The sequence below is a fragment of the Quercus suber genome, unplaced genomic scaffold (genome assembly GCF_002906115.3).
Source record: "Quercus suber isolate HL8 unplaced genomic scaffold, Cork oak 2.0 scaffold_54, whole genome shotgun sequence".
Taxonomy (NCBI): domain Eukaryota; kingdom Viridiplantae; phylum Streptophyta; class Magnoliopsida; order Fagales; family Fagaceae; genus Quercus; species Quercus suber.
In genome coordinates, this window is record NW_027069519.1 from 534816 (window position 1) to 557016 (window position 22201).

Sequence of the window (22201 nt, forward strand, 5' to 3'; positions counted from 1 at the left end):
CACCTCTACCCCCCCCCCCCAAAAAAAAAAAATAATAATAATAAAAATAAACAAAACAAAACCAAAGCTACGTAATAATCCAGTGAGTTGACGGAGCTTGACTAGAAAAGACTCCTTCAAAAGCACGAAAACCTTTAAATAAAACTTATAAGTAAAATAGTGCAGAAACTTTCAAGAAAAGAATACAAGCACCCAAATCAGATAGATATGTATCTCAGAAACTTTGAACAATACTATGATATACAGATGGTTCACTTAGCAACAAATAGCCGAGAAATCAAAGCTTCTATAATTTTAAAACATATGATATCATGATATTTTCAGGATTAAGCCTTAGGTTCAATTAAGTTGAGCTACTTGATTCTATGACTTTCTTTAAAACAAATATTCTCAAGTAAACACAAAATAAATCTTCTAATATTTGGAATATGGTTCCAACTTGTCTTATGTGGTTAATTTGGCAGGAACGTAATAATCGTACTTTTGAAGATATTGTGAGATCTGCAGATCTTTTGAAGCCTATACTAGGTTGGACTTTATTTCTGGGGTAGAATTTGGGGTTTTACACAATGCATTTCCATTTATGATTTCCTCTTTTCTGTTCATAACTCTTCTTGAATTACTTGTATCTGTTTTAAGTTCAGAGTGTTCACCATTGTAAACATAATGTTTATGCAATAAATATTTGATTACCTATCAAAAAAAAAAAGAAAAAAAAAAAAGAGAAAAAAAAAAGAATGATCTCATCTAACAACCCGTTTACTTGGCCAATGCCCACTTTCATTTTTTTCAATAAATTTCTTAGTACTTGTCCCAATAAATAACAAACAAAAAAAATTATGATTATAGTTTTCTTCAAACATACCCGGAAGACTGATTTGAAACCGATGCCCTTCTTCCCTATATACCCAGCATTAGATCCTTTCTTTGTTGAATTTCCAACGTCACAAAGTGCTCTGATGTTTTGAGCAGAAAAGCCTTGCTCATTATTTAGGACAATAATGCCTGAGTCTTGAAGAATGAATGTCAAAGTTGGTTCCACATTTTCCAGATAAATATTATCATCAGCATTTTGAACCTGAAGCAAAATGAACAATAAATAGATTCATTTATTATAAAAAAAGTTATAAAAAAAAATAAAAAATAAAAGCTTCTAAGCAACCTATTTTGTACTTAATACCGATAATCAAATTCATCTTCATAATCAAACCAAAAAAGATTCCATACAATTGGGGTTGCAGTCTGTATCAGGATGTACAATAAACTAAGAATGGTACAGATGACATAATATCAAGTGATAAACTAGATCACAATTCCCATGCCCAACCATCTGGGTTACTATTAGCTTTTCACAAAATCATATAACAGTAAAAGGAATAGCAAGTGGGAATAAAAAACCATAAAACCAGAAGTCACAATGTATATTATCTCAATACAATGTGAAGTAGGGAAATTGTCATTTCCTTGTGTAAGGGACATATTTTTATGTAATTGACATATCCTTTGACAAAATGCACTTTACTTGTATTTGGGTAAATCTAAGTAGGTTCATGATGATCATTACAAGCGGTTACATTGAAGACATGAAGATTACTCAAGAACTGCTCAAGAAAAATGCAATCTACAGGTCTCGATACCTCCTTGATAGAAGCTCAATTTGTCGAGATTCATTAAATCTTGACATATGTCTCGATCTATCGAGCATACGAAATTCAGACTATGGCCAGCAATGTTTTTATTCTAAAAGAATATTTGTTTATGGGTTTGTATAATCCTTATTGGACTAGGAAAGTCCAAGGTTTGTGTATACCTTTTTGGAATAAGAGAGCCTATTGAGCTCCTATTTAAACAAAGTGGAAAAAGAAAAACCTAAACCGAGAGAGCTTCATAAGGTTTTCTTTTTGAAACCATAGCCTCCTCCTACAGAAGAAAGAGTTCTTACTGCGATTCTTGTACACTTTTGGGTTTTGTAACCAAGCAAAGTCTCTCACACCATTATTGAAGATCTTATTGTTGTTTTTATGTGAAGTTGTTGCAAATCAACTACATCAATCAAAGGGTTGCTGTGGAGTTAGTCACGTAGTGAGATTCGTGCAAATGAGTTAGTCATGTACTGGGATCCGTGCATCATTGGTTAGTCACGTATTAGGATTCATGCATTGAACGAAAAGATTGCCGCTATAATATAAATCCAATTGGGTATTGGGGTAAGGGTTCAACTGTAGATTGGTATTTCAGGATAGGCCAAAGGGTGATTGATAATAGTTGATTCTTGGGAATGGTGACCTTAAAATCACCTGGTGGGGTTTTTGCCTTGGTAGTTTTTCCCATTCGTAAACAAATCACCGTGTCAAATTTAATTTCTGCTATATTTAGTTTAGTTGGTGATTTGTTTGTGCTACCACGCTATTGCATGTAATTGAACCTAATTAATTAACTTGGGTAATTAATTAATTTACAAGGGGTCAATACATTTTTTCCCTATCACCTTATACTCAAGGGAAGTGGTTGGTGTGATTTCCCCCATTTTTTATTGTTGATTTTAGCTGAATTATTTTAGTATAATACTGAATAGGTTAATGTCTTTGGAGAGTGAGTTCATCTTATGCAGCGGATCATTGTGCTCTTCTTTGGAAGTACGTTGCTAAATTGGAAAATTTGGGTGAAGGGGGTGGAAACACAAACTTTAGTTGCAGTTATTGTCAATGAATTTTTAAGGGATTCTATTGTCGCATGAAGGCTTATTAACTAAAAAATTAGTAATGTACGAATAAAACCATGTCATAAAGTGTCACCAAAGCATCTTTGCAAGATACAAAGGATGGAAGAAGAGGCAGAACAGAGAAAGAAGCCTAAACAAGTCACATCATCTCCTTGGGAGCCAATTCAGCTCAGAGGCAAGTCCAAGCTTCACAATGTTGGTTCCTGAGAGCATCTAAAAAGTCAAATTGCTAGGATGTAAGTTCTATTCTGGTGACTTTCCATTCCACTTTGCTAGAAACCCATATCATATTAGCTCTTACACCAAATCAGCTAATAATATGATTGTGGGTTTTGCTCCTCTAGGTTACAATGTTTTGAAAATTACTCTTCCAAAAAGAGAGAGCACACAATAAGATTTGTTGCTACCAAGGGGCCTTCAAGTGAAAAAGGGATGGGCATTGTATTTCATGGGCAGACAGATGCACAAAGAAAGCCTCTTACAAATTTTACAGTTGCTTCGGAAGGGAGATCAATTTTCTTAAAAGAAGTTGATGGTACAAAAATGTATAAATAGAGGCATTATTTTAATAGATCGCTTAATCACTAATGTTCTTGCTAAAGTACTTCAAAATGTTTTCCAAGTCATAATTCAGTATGTTGTGAACAAATGAATTGATAGCAGGCTCAAAGTGGTGTTCCTAGAAGATGTAATTTACACATTGACCACTAACTCAGATGGCACTAACTCCTCCCACAAGAATAAGTAAAAGGTGAAGTTATGGCAGGGTTCAAAACTCAATAGGTTCACGTGTGTAACCAATTTAAAATAAATAAAAAAGGCATAAGCCCATGTTAACTAGGATTTTTTTTTCTAATGCACTTAATGGCCAGGTTTGGTTTTGGTGAAAAGTGGAGGAAATGGATTTGGTTTTGTGTTTCACAATTCATTTGCCAGATTCTTTGGAGGTTCAAAGAACATTGAGACAAAGGAATACTTTATCTTCTCTCCTCTTCATATTGGTTATGGAGCTTTTTAGCATAATACTACACTAAAACATTGGCGTTGGCTATTTAACTAGCTTTTAGGTTGAGGGAGGAGAGGTAAAGGTGATCAACCATTTGGAATCCGCTGATGATTCAATCCTTTCAAAATCTGAATGAACTTGGCTTTGTTCAATATTTACTCCTTTGTTTCAAGGTGGTATCAGGATAAAGGTGATGCATCCATGGAAGATGGAATTGCTTTTATTTTGGAAATCCCCCTATTCAATTTTTTTTTTTTTTTTTTTTTTTCAAAATCTGAATGAACTTGGCTTTGTTCAATATTTACTCCTTTGTTTCAAGGTGGTATCAGGATAAAGGTGATGCATCCATGGAAGATGGAATTGCTTTTATTTTGGAAATCCCCCTATTCAATTTTTTTTTTTTTTTTGATATGTAAATAAAAATTTCTTTAAAATAAGAGTGCAATCCCAATAAAAATTTTCCCCTATTTAAGAATAATTTTATTAGGTCCACATGTGAATATGAGTCTTTTCAGGTAAAAAGAGTTTTTTATATTTTATTAGTTATAGGAAATTTTATATGGAAAAAATTTACCTTGAAACCAATTTGGAGAAAACTTCCTCCAACCCACTATGTGGTAATTAAAGAAACGACTTACCTGTACTTTTAGTCACAAGACTTTTTAAATGAGTCATGTAACTTGTTTAAATTATACACATAGATAGTTTATAAATAGCGACTTAGTGGTTTGGAGGAGATTCCAACCTTGTCCATTATATGGTCATGAGCAATCTACAATTTCTACAATCCTACATATTAAGGGTATTTTTGTAATTTAGTTAGGTCTAGAATCTTCTATGATATCCTAAGTAAATTAGGTTTTGTTTTCTTTGGGTCCAAGTCTGTTTTTTTCTAGGTTTTAGTTTTCTAGTCAAACTAGGAGTCCAGATACTTTCTTCTACCAAATAGCCACCAAATAACTCATCAAACCACTTCTAAATCCTAACACAACCCCATAAATCATTCCCCAACAACTCTAGATCCTATTTCCACAAATCCTCATAAATCTTAACCCACCACAACTACACGTAGACAAATTCCCCCAATTTGTCTTACATCAGAAGGTCAATTTAAGCAAATGTGATTTGGTACCAATCATAGATGCATACACATTTATTGTATTCTAACTTCCCTTCTAGCAAAGTTGAGGATAGAATATATTGAAGTTCAGCTAGGTTTGAAAAATTAGTGGTCCATCTTATGTGGCATTTCAAGGGTTGATTGTTGTGAAATTTCCTTGGAATAGTATTGGATGACTGCTTTAGATTGAGTAAAATCTACACCTTTCTTTCATTTTTTTTTAGATCGTTAGTTTTAGGATTTTAATTCTTTAGGGAGTAGGTCCAGGACAGTCCCTATTTGAGTTTTACTTCTTTCTTTAATAAGATTACTCCATCAACATCACCAATTAAGATTAGTTTTCAAGAATGGTGATGTTGATGAAGGAGATATTGATGAAATAGTCTTAACATCAGTGTGTTCCTATATTTGTGTATCTTAGTTGTTATAGATGGAAGGAAAGAAAACACCAGTGGTAGGAGAGTAAGAATATCAAAAAAGTATGACAACAGTAAACAAAGTTCTTTCAACCAGCATGATAATACAACCGATATTTAAACTACATGATAATACAACTGATATTTAAAACTGTGAAAGTAAAGTCCTTATGGAACATAAGATGCATTGAAAAATCAACTTCACAAAACAATATTGGTTCATGATGTTATTCACATGTGAAGTTGCAGTACACTACACTCGCAATGAAAGAGACAAAGAAGATGATCTTACCAGCTCAAGAAGAAAATGTGAATCCTGAGAATATAATTCTTGTGAAAGACAATGAAGTGCTCTCCCTAGGCGAGCATGTTGTTTCTTTAACATGCTAATTTCAGTGTTTGAAAGGCTTGGATCAAGGCCAAATTCATCCCGCCTGATAGATTCAATGACCAGGGCTGCATTCTTATCTTCATTAAGTTCAGTTAAAAGTTTCAAGTGACCACTGCTAATTCTATCATCAAAAACTTCTACCCCAGTGATTGATTGACAAATGCCAGTAAGTTCTTCATTCTGCCCATCTGTCATGCGAGGTACATTCAATTTTACTTTGGAAGTGGATAACTTACCTGGCAAATCTTGAATATTCTTGGAGCCATTGCTTTTCTCAGGCCCAGCGGATTCCAAGCATGAAGTTCCAGATGGGAAAAAATCAGTAATATCAGCGGAACAAAATGCATGGTAATCATTGATCCACTCCACTATACCAAGAGACAATCCAACTTCATGAAGCATGACACGCTCTTCCCTTTTGTTGCATTCACACAAAATGACTGAATTAGCATCTTTGATGACAGATCGCATTCCAGAAAGCAAAACATCAGCAGCAAAACCACAAAACTCTGTAGGTAAATAGCCAAGACAATCAAGGAAAAATCTTGATACAACAGGCACTGCTTTATTCATTTTGCATAAACTTTTGTGTAACTCACTACTAAAACTACCAGTAGCAGCCTCATCAACAATTTTCTGCCTATATAAGGTGTTTCCTTGCAAGAGAGAGCCTTGAGTGTCATTTACTTCTCCACTCTCAAGAGAATTCTTCAAAATGACTTCAAATGCATGACGTGCATGACATTTTAAAAGGGACAAGGGAACATATTTTTCTCCCCCAACTAATGAGAACAAAGATAACAGCTGCACAGCTGTTTGAAAAGGAGATCCTTGAAGTGCAGCTTCCAAGAATGAGTCCACAGTAGCCGAATGATCAATGCGCATGACTTTGCCATCCTTAGTCACTAAACACAATAATTCTTTCGTGTTGACTTCATTTAACAACCATGGTAGAAGAGGACCGAGTGAGGGAGCAAAGATCAGGTCCCAATGTGCCCATGTGTTTAGATCTGACATCAGCGGTGCCCTATGTAAGGCCTCAATTGCATCCTTGGATGTAAGAGATCCCAAGGCTCCTGCTTTCTGGCTGACATCGATTCTCACCTTGGTGGTTTCTAATAATTCACTTCCATTATGGGCTGTTGAGTCTCCAACATAACACATTTCAAATAATGTTACAGAAAATAGGACTCCTTTAGAACTTACATTGTTCTTATGCTTCTCCAAAATATCTAGGAAGTCTGACACACAACCATGTTCCGAAATTTTGAAACTGATCAATGGGAATTGCCTCATAAGCAGTGAAGAAATCATCTGTTTGGTCTCTATTTCTTTCTCCCCTATGCAGCCATTCAGAGCTTGTGATACTAAAACAACCAGCTGATGCTGAAGCATGCAAACCTTGAAAGGGGATTTTTCACATATGTCACCTGTTAAGAACTTGTGTATTTCATCAGGTAGCAGGGAGGCATGTTTTTCTAGAAACATTAAAAACTCCCCAAAACCGAGCGATTTAAATGTATTGACACAAAATTGCTCCGCTAGCCAAAACTCACAATCACAGAGCTTCCGTAAGATGTTAATTCTCTTTTCTAGAACTGATTGACCATAACTATGGATTCCATGGAAATACATTGCAACTTTCCTGATAATGTCCTCAACAGAAACACCTGTGAGATCAATTGGTAGTTACACATCACAATTAAAGTGAACAAATTTGTAGGGAAATAATATTAGGAATGATGGGATAATAAGGAGGGAAACTTAAAAAAGTGTCACAACATATTGACACCTTCCCCAATTCACTTTTTTTCTTATATAAGTTTTGACTCCAATGGGGAGGAAAGGTAGATTGAAACTAGTGATCACCACTTCATAAGGTGAGGTCCCCAAATGATTGTGCTATCAATTTGGGTTCCCCAATTCACTTATCAAGTAAATCACACCAAATTATGCCCAGCCAGCCAAATGAAAACACACCTTTTCCATTAACAAATATCAAAGCCCACTTGTCCAAAAACAAAAAACAAATATCAAAGTCTCACATAATCTCCCTAGAATTCCAAGGCTTTTTATATTAAAGTTGTGGCATTATGACGAGAGTCTAGTGAGCTAAATTTTACAAATTTCAGCAAGATTTAGAAACCAAGATAATGTCAAAATGCTTAGCCAAGTCATAGTGCCCATAACATTTAACTCTTGGTGGTTCTCTTCTTTTTTCTTTAGGTTGAGATGGGGGAGGATTTAATAAAAATAAAAAAGACAGATAACACAAGTCTATTGGTGCATCCTATTTTAAGAAGAAAAGCCTATTTGCCAACCATAACTGAACTATTATCAGCAAAGCCTAATTTAAGAAGCAAACACTACTCACTCTGTGTAAGCTCAACACTATGCTCAGGTGCATCCTTAACACTTGGTTCAACATCTATGATCTCATATTCAGATTGGTTTTGCATATGTGAGCTGGTTAATTCCTGTTGATCAATGGCTAGGATGGTATCAAATATGCTGTCCCACATTCCAGATTTGGTAGATATTACCTGCAATATATAAAAAGCAACTTATATCATAATGTATGATCTAATATAAATGCATCACAACAAGGATTGCAGAGGTGAGTTACTATTTATATGCAAATATAAAACATAAACAACAATTAAAAAATGAGGACACTCGAACAAACAGAAGATACAAGAAACAGCACCTATACCATCTGAAGTAACTTATAAGATTATTTTAAATAACAAAAAAAGAAATGTAAAGTCCTAGTCAAACAATAACCTTCATTTAGATAGAAGTGCTAATATTTAGATGGCCTGGATAACTAGACATAAGTCATAGAAAATACAGCATTGTCCTTTACAAGCAGGTCTCCGGAAGGAGCACTCCATATTTTTACAACACCATGCAACTAGAGTCACTAATGGTAATTATACACTTACTGCATGTGAATATTCATCAAACCTCTAGATCCCACACCTATGCCCAATCTTGTACCTCCTACTTGGAACCTCAATGAGTATTGCCACTTCCATAAAAAATTTGGCCATAAAACTGACAATTGTTTCCGCCTCAAACATGAATACAAGACCTCATAGACAATGGAACTCTCCCAAATCCCAACATCATTACCAAGCCAAACATTAGGAAGAACCCCTTGCCTGATTATCACCAAGCTCCTCCTCCATATCAGAATTGGGTGCAAATAGATGAGATTGAATGGGATTCTTCAAAGTTGATAGTAACTATAGAGGTTAATGCGGTAGAAGTCCAAGGGATATGGGATGAATTAAGGACATTACAGTAGATAATGATTAGTTACCACTTACCACTGCAGTGAAATAAGATCCAATCATCACTGAGTCTTGCTCCCAAATTTTTGAGGTTGATCTCATTTCAAATCATCAATGTTGTTACAATTTGGCTTAACCATATTCTAATGATTCTGAAATGAGAGACTCAGGATTGAACCCATGATCCCACCCTTCACCCCTTATTCATGGGCAAAGGAGATACTAACTGGTCCACAGATCATTGGCCTCAGCAATTATAAACTTACATATCAAGGAAAACTAGTAGAATTCAACACCAAAACTGTAAAAATTAGGTGGAAAAAGAAAAGGGTAGAAAAGATGATGCAGGGAGCACAAAATTGATTTAAGATTTTGTCTCTAAATTTGAAATTATTTTTGAATTTGAATTTTGAAATTAGTTTTTAAAGTTGAGGGTTTTAAGGAATTTGATTAGGCATTTCCCATATTGATATAATCCCTAAAACCTATTTAATTGATACTGCTGTAATGAGGAAGGACAGTTGCATTTGAATAAGAATTAATTATAATGAGTTGAGAATATGTCTCCTCCTTTGTTTGGTGGTGATATCAAACACCCTTAGGTGGTGAAGCCTAGGGTTTGGAGGCAAATTCTAGGTGGTGAATCTTAGGATTTATTATGTTTTTCGTTTTATTCCTCTTTTATTTCCTATTTCCTATTTGTGTTCTACATCAATAGGGAACGTAGAAGCAGAAGAAACAGCAAGCCAAGGAAAATAGGTTACAAAGAAGAATATAAAAGAACACAAAGGTACAATAACTCCATTCAGCCCAAGACAAGTCATTAAACAAGAATTCTTTTATTATGAAACTCAGGAAAACCTTATCTGTAGTAATTAGAGAAATTTTTATCAATAAAGGCAAGAAATTAATAATGACTTACAAAACAACATGCCAAAACCTAAGTTACTGAGTTTTAACCAATACATTTGAAACGGGTCAGCACAACTGGTGAGAGATAACTCTTACTAAGTTCAAAATCCTGCCCAATGAGCACAGAGATAAGAAATGTCTATAATCATATTATTATTATTATTATTATAGCTGTCAGAACCAGGATCTTTAAAAGAACTGAATACTGAGGTTGTGATTATCAGATTGTAAGATCATTGTTCAAAAGAATAGTTATAAGATAGAAGAGTCATACTATACACCTTAAGGATAGTGGTTGTATAGTAAATCATTCATCCAAGTTATATGTTTTAAGATCAAGCAATTAATTTTGATGATTCATATCTTTTTTAGCATAAAATATAAAAAAGCGCACCAAGGCGTGCTCTCTTCAAAAAGTGCACTTCATTAAATGAGCTTTTTTTTGGCCAAGTGAAGCACTCAGACCTTGGGGCTTCAAGCTTTGAGCTTTAAGCACACCTTAAGTTTGCTTTTAACAACACTCAGCTGTACATGATCTGCTTCTGCCACTTTACTAAAAGTTTTTTTTTTTTCATTGTTCAATTTCAATTATATATATATATATATATTTCAATTATATTATTGAAATATTTTCATTATTTTACATATGATTTTTTATCAATCAATGCAGGGGCATAGTTCTAGTTTTTATTAATAGAAAAAACCTTACATGGGAATATAAAATTGGACTTAGATTAAATTAGTCTAACAAGAAACCAGATTCCCAAACACAAAGCAGAAAATAGGAGTCAGCTAAAATTCTTCATGATAAGATTATATTATTCAGTTATTACATGTAATAAAGGCTAACACTAAAATTCAACACAATCAACTTACAGCAGTATTTATTAATCCATCAAATGGAAAATTTGAAAACACCGATTTGATTTTCTTCATTCGTCGATTTTTCATGTTATAAAATTGAAGCATCCTCTCAATTACCTACAAGTATTAGGAGATGTCAGCTGAGAATCATATCCCATTTCTGTAAGCACAATAAACAAGAACCAAATAGACCAGCCCCTGATTAGAAACATAGCATTACAACAAGAAATAGGACTGAAGGCATAATTCAAAATCAAAGTGCAAGTTTTTCAAACAGAAAAGAGAGAGAGAAAGAGAAGTTTGGTATATTTCTTCTTTACAACAAAGATGCAGAAGGCAATCTTGAATATTTATAAAGCCAACATGATAGACACTAACAGATCCTACACTTTAGAAAATTCTAATTATAAGGTAATTCAGTGATTTTGCAATTTTATCAGTAGTTACTTATATAGTAATGAGTCTAGTTTCATTTTATTGTTGCTAGATTGACTTTTGCTAGTTGGATTTTGAGTCTTGTTTAGTCACTTCCTTTTCTTAGTAGAAGTTTTAATGTTTTCTATGTTATGTAAAGAATTCAAGCTCCAGTAAACGGGTGCCCTTAGGTCATTTGTTAATGGACCATTTTAAGAAAGTTTTGATATCACTTTTATGGAAAATATAAAAAACTGTTAAAAAAATAAGTTACTTTTTTCCTTTCCCATAAAAATTTTCTAACCTAAACCAAAATTCGTTAACTTTTTCCCAAGAATTTATTACTGAATAAGCAAACTTTGTGGCCCTGTAAACAATTAGAGAGAGACCTTATATTAACAAAATTCAGCACATTATGCTTCCCTATAATCATGAAACTCCACTAAATTTCTTCTCAGTGAGTTGCTAAGAGCCTTAGAGCTCAATTGGTGCTTCTTGTTGTTTCAACGGAGATGTCCAATGTTCAAATTCCCCTTCCACCAACTATTGAATTATCCAAAAAAAATATTTTTCTAGGTGACTCTAGAAGAACTAGTAAGACTCTGCCTAATTATCTCATTCTTCTTGAATTTTTTTCATTAATTTTCTGAAACAAAACCAGACCTCTTTCAAGCCAAAACCATCAGCACAACTTATCATCAATGAGCATCAACAACCCAAAATTCAAATTTACCATTCTAGTATGTTTACTGCCCCTGGACCACTGTTTGTTTGTTTTCTTGTCAAATTTCAACTCCAAAACTTCCATAAGTCTCAGATCTAAAAATCTAAAATATTGAGTCTATACCCCAATCAAAATCAAAACACTACATCAAACTATAATTGTCTCTCCATATCTTGCATATTTTTTGGGCAGACCCTAGAAAAGAATGACAACCAGTTTTCCTTGCAAATTCATTTCTTTTCTCACCCCATCAATAAACCAAATTTTTGAAAATGGATTTTTTTTTTAATTTAAAAAAAAAAAAAAAAAAAAAACTCCTTTTCTTTTCTCTTGCAGTGAATCAAACATAATGTAATGCAAATCATCAAGAAGAGAAAAGAACACTAAAAGAATAGCGTTAAAAACTATCTTTTTCTTTCCTCACTGTTTCCATTATTTCCTTCACAACCAACCCCTATTGTTAGAGCTTTTAGGCAACTGTTTCATAAGAAAAGTTTGGGCATCAATAGATATTTTGAAATCCATAAATAACTTGATAATTTGTTACTTTGAACAAGTCAGCACTGCAGAACATAGAAAACTATGCATTTCACTTAACAGTCCCTAAATTTCATATATGCTCCTAAACTTCTGCAACATCAAGTGATCACAACAATCCAAACATTTAATAGAGACCTGCAATAATCACAAAAGATAGACCAAGGTTGAAGAAAAAAAAAATCTGTTCAATTTCACAATACAAGTTTTCATGGCAAGTGCTTGCTTTTTCTCATAATTCTTTTTTTTTTTTTTTTTTTTTAAGTAATAGAAATAATAATAACAGGCCTTGAAAAAGTATAAAGGAGAAGTACGCATTCTCCTTCAAAAAAATTACAATCCAAAATATTGAAGAGCAACAAAATCTTAAAATAAATGACAATGGAGAATGCTGTGACAATAAGCAAAATTGGCAATTCCTTTCCTGAAATAGTGGGATGGAGGGTGAGGTAGTGCATCTATAACTTACCAATAAAAAAATAAAAAATAAAAACAATGGAGGCTGCCAAAGGTCCTAATCCAATCATACAATGGTCTTAAAACATAGATTCAGTATGTGTTTTTTAGGATGACTTATTTCTTATTTGGCTAGGCATAACATTTTAAAACCTCAATTATTTTTAAGTACAATTATTTTTACTAACTTGTTTTTTCAATCAAATAAAACCCAATGAATTTTTTATATATATAAAGAAGAGAATTTTATTGAGAAAAGACTACTTCATGAGCAAAGGACATGAAGAAGCCTAAAGAATTACAAAATAGAATTATGTACAAAAAGACAATGAGTCTAAAAACATCGCAATCGAATCACAATGTGTAAGGGCTCAAGACCAATCAAATAGAGAGCTAGAAAAAGTTGCTAGGAACTGAATCCCCATACACTCCACATCTTCAAATGTTTGCTGATTACATTCCCTCCAAATTGACCACATCAAACACAAACGAAACATACTCCAAATCACCAATGAATGATTACCCACCCAATTCTTCCAACTAAACATGACATCCATCACCTTACCTAGTAGGACCTAATGGGTCCCAAAGCATCTAAAAACAAAACTCTACAAATTATATGCAACGGTACAATGACTTAAAAGGTGGTCCACCATCTCCCCACTACACCGGCACATGAAACACCATTCTACTAAGTGTAGCCTCTCTTGATGATGTTATCACAAGTAAGAATGAATTTAAGCAATCCCAAATGCAAATGGACACTTAACCCATTTCAAATTATACTCAACTCAATCGAAGATGTGGTTATTCTTCTATTTCCAAAACATCCAGATAAGGAAAAATTTATAAACCTTGAGAACTATTGTGAAATCATTTTAAAGAATTGAATTTACGCACATATTCTTTATATAAACCATACAAAGCAAAATTATATTTCAACATCAGATAAACAATATAAAGCAGCGAATAGGCATGAAGCAGAATTTATAACAAGAATTAACATACCTTATCAGGCACAGTATGGTCCTGACATGCCTTCTTCCAATTCTTAATGAATTTCTTTATAGATTGATTATCAATTGCAAGATCAGCTTCATTAAAATTTCTTTTCTTTTCTTTTCTATTTTTCTTTTCCCTTTTATCTTTCTTTTTTATATTTTCAGATGATCCAGAGGGTCCAGGCATGGTGGAACATGGATGTTGATAACAACTCTCATTGTGCCTTGGGCTGCCACTAGCAGGAGCAGGGTACTCCCACGCGTCATCGTCCCACCCAAGCCTTGTCATCTCTTCAATTTCAGCCGGGTGAGGATAGCTAGTCACTTGGTCAGAACTTGCAACATTTTGTGATGGCGAGTTAGCATTGTTGGGATCATCATCAATTTCATCGTCACTGGAGCTTGACGAGACAAATCTGATGCGCTTGCCACGAAAATCCTTCTGTGCAGAGGAGATTGATTCGATACGCTGAGAAATAGAAGTAGCATCTGCAGGTCTCTTTATAATGGCAGTCTGTGCGTTCATGGCTTTTCGGACAGCAGAAATATGCATCCCCAAGTTTTGAATTCGTAAGCAAAGTTCTTCCTTGCTGGCAACAGAACGCCTCTTAGCAATAAAATCCAAAAACTCTTCAACTTGAATATTGTCAATGTAATAACTCTTATGCTTCTTCTTCCTATCCAAAAACTCTTCAGCTTGAACATTATTATTCTTCTTCTTCATCCTATACACGAACTTCCAAAGGAAACTAATTACCTCCTCACCGGTTATCTTAAAAACTTCAGTGGCAACAGGTTTGAGTGAAAAATAATGCAAGGCAAGTGGGTGTCGCACCAAAGGCCCCAATTCGAGCTCTTCGAAGCTATCTACGCCCTCATTCTTACAGATTGCTACTTCCAAATCATACAATGAGGTAATTCTTTGGACCCCAACAAAGCAATGGATAAATGCGTTTATCTAATTTAAACCAAACAACAAAAATAAGGACTTATTATAGGATCAAAATAGAATTAGAATTAGAACTACAGAGTAATAGTAATAGTAACAGTAATAGTACCTTCCCTTCAATAAGCATAAGGCGGTGAAGACTGGGGACCTCCTGCATTGGAAAGCCAAGAGAATTCCAAGAGTCGAGGTTGAGGATGAGCAGTGCAACCTGAGACACTTTCCTTGCCGTCACGCTCTCTCCCGCAGCGATTATATTGCGTCTGGCGTTTGCGACGGCAGAGTCGATCTTCTCCATGATCCGAGTTAGTAGCTTTGTTTTGTTTTTTTGAAGTGAGGAGTTGTTGTTGAAGGAAAGTTAAGGCAGCAGGGAGGGTTTTGGGAGGCCAAAACTGGGATTTTAAAAAGTGTTACCGGAGGAGGCTGTTGCTGCTGTGAAACTTAGCCGCCGCCGCCGCCACCGGAGAGGTGGAAGGCAGAATGGTGTCTGTACATAGCAGGTGGTAAAGTTGTGCAAGAAAGATCTGAATGAAGACCAAGACTCCAAGTACAGGAAGGGAGGGAGACTTATTAAATTTTGAGTTTAAATAGCGTCAGTACTTAGTGGTAGACTATTGTCTCGTTGATAAGTGGGTCTGGTGGGGTCCCTTCGGAGACATCGGATATAAAAAGGGCAGGTGCGTCTGGTGGGTGTGGGTCAAACCTGTCAGTGAGACAATGGTCTGACGTCTTGCTCATGAGAATAACGAAGAAACAATAACGGGTACACAGAGTTCTGGAAAGTAAGAAGTATACTTTTCCTATGACGCACTCTTGCCACGTCAGCATCGCTTTTGGTAGGAGACCAGCCAATAAAAAATAGAACATCGTACCAAGTATCAACTTTTAAAAGGACAATAAAAGAAAGAAAATTCGTTGCAATTGGAAGATGTTTGCTACTTTAGCATCCGTTAAGAAAACGAGAAAAGCAAAACCCTCCAAGAAAGCAAACCAGCACGCGTAATAAGAAGGCAATGCGTATAAGCAAAAGCAAAAGCAAAAGCAATTTGTACCACAAAAAAAAGAAAGAAAAGAAAGCAGAAGCACAAGTAATAATTCTTCTCTCTTTGCGGAAATTTTGGTTTCACTTTCACGCTATCAACTTTCTTTCTACCCTTGTCTTTATTCTTCTTCTGGTCTACTGATTATCAACTTTAGTATTGAGCCCACGACACTGTTTTTAGTCTTCAAAAACGACACTGTTCTTAGTCTTAAAATTGGGTCCACGCAGGAATGTTCTCTGATCCGTCATTTCTATAGCTCTGCTATGGGTTCCAGTTAGTTCAACTGATAAAGTCTATAATTGTTGTATAAGAGATTTAGGTCCCCGCTTATACCAAAAACTGATTGATATTTTAGTTTAATAATAAAAAACTATCATCAGAAACAGATACCATAAATTAAAACTCTTTTAAAAAAAACAAAAACAAAAAACCTCTACAGCTTTGCTTTGCATATTAGCATCTAAAATTTGCATTCACAAATTAAAATCAACATGAATTTTGGTCCCTCTTTGTTCTCTATGTGGCAAGTTATAAAATTTAATAATAAAACATTATAAAAAAAATGATTGTATTTAATTGATACTAAAAATTATCAAAATAATTATTGTACTTGTGGGGGGACATGTGTCAGGACCATCTCAGAGGTGGCCTGAGGATGTTGGACGGTCCACATTGGAAGCATGACCTTGGCCCAAGAACGAACGGGTTGTGGAAGGCCCAATGCTCTGAGCCCATGACCCCTAACTAGGTGCTAATACACATTTGAGGAACTGAATTGGCATCGGGCACAAGTTACAAAGTAATCCAACACAGTCAAATTGATGGAGCCCGCCGTTGATCTCAAATTTGATAAGGGGGAACAGTGCCATAGATTCACAAGGCCACTATGATCCTTGATTTGGTGGGTCCCACACATGTGTGAGGGATTCCATCATGATGAAGGTCCCACTAACAAGAGGGTATAAAAGGGAGAAGAGGTAAGAGAAGGGAACACGAGAAAACGAGAGGTTTATATTGGGAAATGAAGATTTATCTCGAGGTGAGGGATATCAAATGTAGTCCGAGGATCATGTCCTTGGCCTAAGCTTAAAGTCAAAAGTGATAATCTGCCTTAAAGGCCCGGCTTATTGTAGCCAGCAGCTACTCTTGGGACCTCCCATCATAGGCCAAAAATTGTCCCCATAAAACAAATAAATTAAGGGTCCAAGCCCAATCTTACGGATTTTCGGGTTTGAGGGCCACAGTACCCATTGTAATATTATTTGTCAAGTGAGGCAAATGCAAAAGAAAAAGAAATGATGCTAAAGATGCAGCGCAAAAAGTGTTTTGTAAAATTTATTATAAAACTTCCATTATTATATATAGGATATATATGTATAGACATTGTTTTTGGTTTTTGATTCGTCATTGGTTTCATTGTTTAGATATAAAGTTATAAACATCTCAATTAAAATAGATGAATATGTAAACGTAAAATTATTTGTAAAGTTAAAACCGTCTAAAATGAATGTGTAAAGTTAATCTATTTATATATTTTTTGAATAAAAAATTAGGAATAAAAATAAATAAATAAAGAATTATTATGTAGGTAATGACGTGATGGATGAGGTGGAGTAACAAGAACTTGGCAACAATAAATGATATGACTTCAGCTTTTAGATACACATCCCAAACACATATAGTCAATCACATCCTTTACAAAACCACAAGTTCAAAATGTCTAACATTAACATCAAAATCATAATTGCAATTGTCAATCAATATAAAATGCAATCTCTTCTTCCTTGGTTGTAGTTGACTCATACATGTTAGGATTAGATGAGACAACAATGTTGGAGCATGGTAGGTGTTGTTGAAATATTGAAAGTAAATAACATCGTTTTTGGTCCGTGTGTATTTGTTATGGGATGGCTTGAAGGGCCATAGGTAAGTATATATAAAAGAGTAAAAAGGCAAGAGGTAAAAATGGTGAATTGAATTGGAAAGTGTTTTGTGTATATGTGTGAGAGAGGAAAAGTCTTAAAAAATGAGCTTTCCAGGTCTCTAATTCAGTGTGCAAAAGGCCTAAGTGTCTGGGAGCTGAGCATATCCAAAGTCCAAACACACCAAAATTCCAAATGATTTCATTCCAATTTATATGCTTCTAAACACAAGGCAACACTTTGAAAATTTTGAGTTTTGCTACTCATGTCAGGTTCAGATGAAACCACAGTTTTGTGCATTCCAATTGACATGATAAAATTTACCCTAATTATGATAATATGGCTTTATAAATCACCTATTATAATTGCATAATGAATATGATACTATGCATCATTAAGTGCTAATAATTCTGACTACTAGAATTTATTGCAAATAATGCTTGATATTTAAGAGTATAATTTGTTACTCAAAGAACAGCAACATTCAAATCTATTTATTTCATAAAAGCACACCCCTGTTACAAAATTTAAGAGAGAGCAAGCACAAACCTTTTAGATGTAACACCAACAGTCCACATATATTTGATTATCAAAAAAACAGAGTCCACATATATTTTTAGACAAATGTGAGAGAAAATATGGACAAACTCTCCAACATTTTTCCTGAAAGCTATGTCGCAGGTCTGTTTGGTATCAAGTCCGAAATTGTTTTTCAAAAAGTGATCAATTACTTCTCTCCTAGTGGCCAAATTAGCTTCTCCATCCAGCAAGACAGACAGGAACTCCCGGAGGCCAGCAAGCAAACCATCATCAGGCCTTTTTACAAGAAGAAATCTATTGCTAGTTTGTCTTCCCTGTAATTTTTCCAGACCTCCCAGTAACTTTCTACTGTCAATTTGGCTTCCCTCTAATGTTCTCTGACCTCCCAGTAACTCCACAACACATACAGCAGAAAATCTTGTCACTGTTTGACCATTAACCCCTTAAGTGGGAAATCTGAAACCAATACCAAGCTATCATGTCTAAAGATTGAGAGTGCAAGACAGTGTCCAGATGCAGGACATGAAGAGCAGCTTGGGTTCAATGAAGTGCATACAGTTGCACCAAGCTCCATGAGAGCCTGATTGAAGTCTCCAGATCGGATAGGATCAACTAGCTCGGCTGCTAGTTTCCTATCACCACACCACATAAATAAAACCAGAAAAAGATTAAAACATCAAACATGGACATGCATTGAATACACAAACTCCGGGAAAGATAATCAAATTATCATCCTGTCATCACTTTGATCAAATCATGAAGGCTGCCATAAATGTGCTTAGTATGATCAATGATGCATAAATGTTATCAGATAAATTAATTCCATTTCGTAATTAATTGGATCTTGGGAGGTTAAAGAATAATTGAGGAATGAGTCTGCTTAGTAAAAGGATTTTTAGCTTTTCTTTATCACAAGGTGGGCGAAACATGACATGTGGAATGCAGTTCTTGCATAATCATTTACTAGCCATCTAAAGTTCTACCTTGATATGTTTAAAATCATAAATGAGTAATCTTTGGCTTTATCCGTGTCTATGATGAGCAAAATGTGGAAAAGACAGATTGTATCAATTCCTTTTTCTATGCATAGTATCTTGCATATTGAGTTACATACTGTAACATCAAGTAGGATGTAGTCATTCATATGCCTCGTTTGGAATATAGTGCAAATATCGATTGCTTAATATACTATGTCTAGGGATCATCTTTAATGTCATGTTTGGCGTCTCATTGGGGATTGAGATAGAAAAACTGGAGTATAAAATAAGACTTCAAGGACTGGTTTCATTAAATTAACATGGAAGTAGAGTACTAGAGTGAGCAAATTCTGATAAAGGAAATATATGCTTAAGATGTTATTATCATATATCAACTGAGATGAATACATATATAGTTTCATGGTCAAAGTTGGTCCCCTTCTTCATCTTCTTTTTGGTTGTCTTATATATAAATTGTTAGTTTAATCTCACTGGAATAACTATTTTAAAACCTATGGTTTAGTTGCCTTACAAAGTTTTCTCTAGGGATCTTAATGTGATTCTGTGAATATTTCAGCCTCACAAAGATGCACAAAGTTCTGCCTCACAAAGATGCACAATGATGCAATTCCAATTTCAACAATAGCTGCAATTTCAGAGCTGTGTGGAACTTTCTAGTGAATATGGGAATAGAAAAGACAGGTCAAGCCAAAAGACACAAAGGAAAGAAGTGCATTATGAAGAGAGAGCTATTCTCAAATGACTTATTTGAGAAAAATCTTTCCCAAGAATTATTCAACACTTGGTTCTCAAATTCAGAGACTACTAGAATTGATATTTTTATTTTCAATCTTAACTGGCATAAAGTTTAGTTTATACGCATGTTGAATATTGATGGCTTTGCCAATGGTGTGTCTAGAATGATGGCTGCAAAAACTTCATCTAATTCTGTCAGAGTTCTTTTGATCATTGTCCTTCAAAAGAAGGATGATGTTGATTTTAGCCAGTAAAAGACGGAATAGTTACTTGCCTGCTCTGTTCCTACAATATAGTAAATGAATATTGGACTGACTATTAAATGAACCATGAGCCATGACCATCTACTAAAAGATAACGATATAATGTTTTCTGATAAAGAGATGAAAATCTACAACTAGACAATGATAATAAGAATCATCTGTAAGTTTGGATTAACTTTACTTTTTTATTTTGATAACAAGTTTCCTTCTTTTTAGATGATTCAGAGGGTGCAGACATGGTGGAACTTGGATATTGATAACAACTCTCATTGTGCCTTTGGCTGCCACTAGCAGGAGCAGGTTGCCCCCACGCTTCATCTTCCAACCCAAGCCATGTCATCTCTTCAGTTTCAGCCAGCTAAGGACAGCTAGTCACTCGGTCAGAACTTGCAACATTTTGTGATGGCAAGTTAGCATCCTTAGAATCATCACTATTTTCATCGTCATTGGAGCTTGATGAAGCAAATCTAATGTTCTTGCCACGAAAATCCTTCCGTGCAGAGGAGAATGATTCAACACGCTGAGAAATAGAAGTAGCATCTACAGGTTTCTTTAAAATAGCAGTCTGTGGGCTCATGGCTTTTTGGATAGCAGAAACATGCATCCCCAAGTTTTGAATTCGAATGCAAAGTTCTTCCTTGCTTGCAACGGAACGCCTCTTAGCAATAAAATTCAAAAACTCATCAACTTGAATATTGTTAATATACTTATTCTTCTTCTTCTTCTTCTTCTTCTTCCCATCCAAAGACTCTTCAACTTCAACACTCTCAATATTCTGACTCTTCTTCATCTTCTTGTGTATAAACTTCCAAAGGAAACAAAATACCTCCTCACCGGTTATTTTAAAAACTTCAGCGGCATCAGATTTGAGTGAAAAATAGTGCAAGACAAGTGGGTGTCGCAACAAAGGCCCCAATTCAAGCTTTTCGAAGTTATCTACGCCTTCATTCTTACAGATTGCTACTTCCAAATCATACAATGTAGTAACTCTTTGAACCCCAACAAAGCAATGGATAAATGCATTTATCTAATAAACCAAAACAACGACAACAACAACAATATAAAGACTATTTTACTTAAAATTGAAGTAGAATCAATAGAGTAATAATAGTATAAACCAGTACCTTCCCTTCAGTGAGCATAAGGCGGTGAAGACTGGGGACCTCCTGCATTGGAAAGCCAAGAGAGGACCAAGAGTCGAGGTTGACGATGAGCAGTGCATCCTGAGACACTTTCCATGCCGTCACACTCTCTCCGGCCGCAATTCTGTTGCGTCTAGCGTTAGTGACAGCACGGTCCACCTTCTCCATGATCGAGTAGTTGTTCTGTTTTGAAATGAAGAGTAGTTGTTGTTGTTGAAAGAAAGTTAAGGAAATAGTTGTTGGAAGCCAAAATCTGAAATTTAAAGGTGGTAACGGTTGCGCTGCTGGAGGAGGCTGCTGTTGTTGTCGTTTTTGCTGCTGTAAAAACTAGCCGCCGCCGCCGCCGCCGGAGAGGTGGAAGCCAGAAGGGTGTCCGTACATAGGTGGTATGTTGTGAAAGAACCAGAGTGAAGAAAAGATTAAACTATTGGGAGTGATGGAGAAAGTGTCTGTCTCCGGGTCAGCATCCTCTTTTGTGAGAGGCGAGCCAATAAAAGTAAAAGTCCAACTCAGGAAGGTTCCTCGAAAAGAAATTTAAAAAAGAAAAAAAAAGAAAACAAAAAAAAAAGAGAGACCATAAGAAAGGCAAATCAACTAAGGAATATATGTATCATCACGAATTCTTAACGTGATGGTTTTCTATAAGTACAAGTAATTGTAGGGTTTGGTGGAAAGTAAGTGTCAGTGTACAAGTCTGAGAAAGTTTTACCAAAGAGAAGAGTAATCAAATACTTAAAAAGTCTACAAACTCTC

At 35.1% G+C, this 22201-nt stretch overlaps 1 protein-coding gene across 1 annotated transcript in view; it reads right to left on the reverse strand.

The window, feature by feature from the left end:
• LOC111988417 (protein NO VEIN) overlaps positions 1-21953 on the reverse strand; it is a 32334-nt gene extending 10381 nt beyond the window's left edge. Inside the window, 10 exon segments of the mRNA XM_065772155.1 lie at positions 866-1078; positions 5557-7325; positions 8030-8198; positions 10740-10844; positions 13867-14817; positions 14918-15158; positions 18419-18687; positions 18780-18942; positions 20462-21333; positions 21431-21953. Coding sequence (XP_065628227.1) covers positions 866-1078; positions 5557-7325; positions 8030-8198; positions 10740-10844; positions 13867-14817; positions 14918-15158; positions 18419-18687; positions 18780-18942; positions 20462-21333; positions 21431-21829 — 5151 coding nt within the window. The 5' untranslated portion in view covers positions 21830-21953.
• Between the last annotated feature and the right edge of the window lie 248 nt (positions 21954-22201).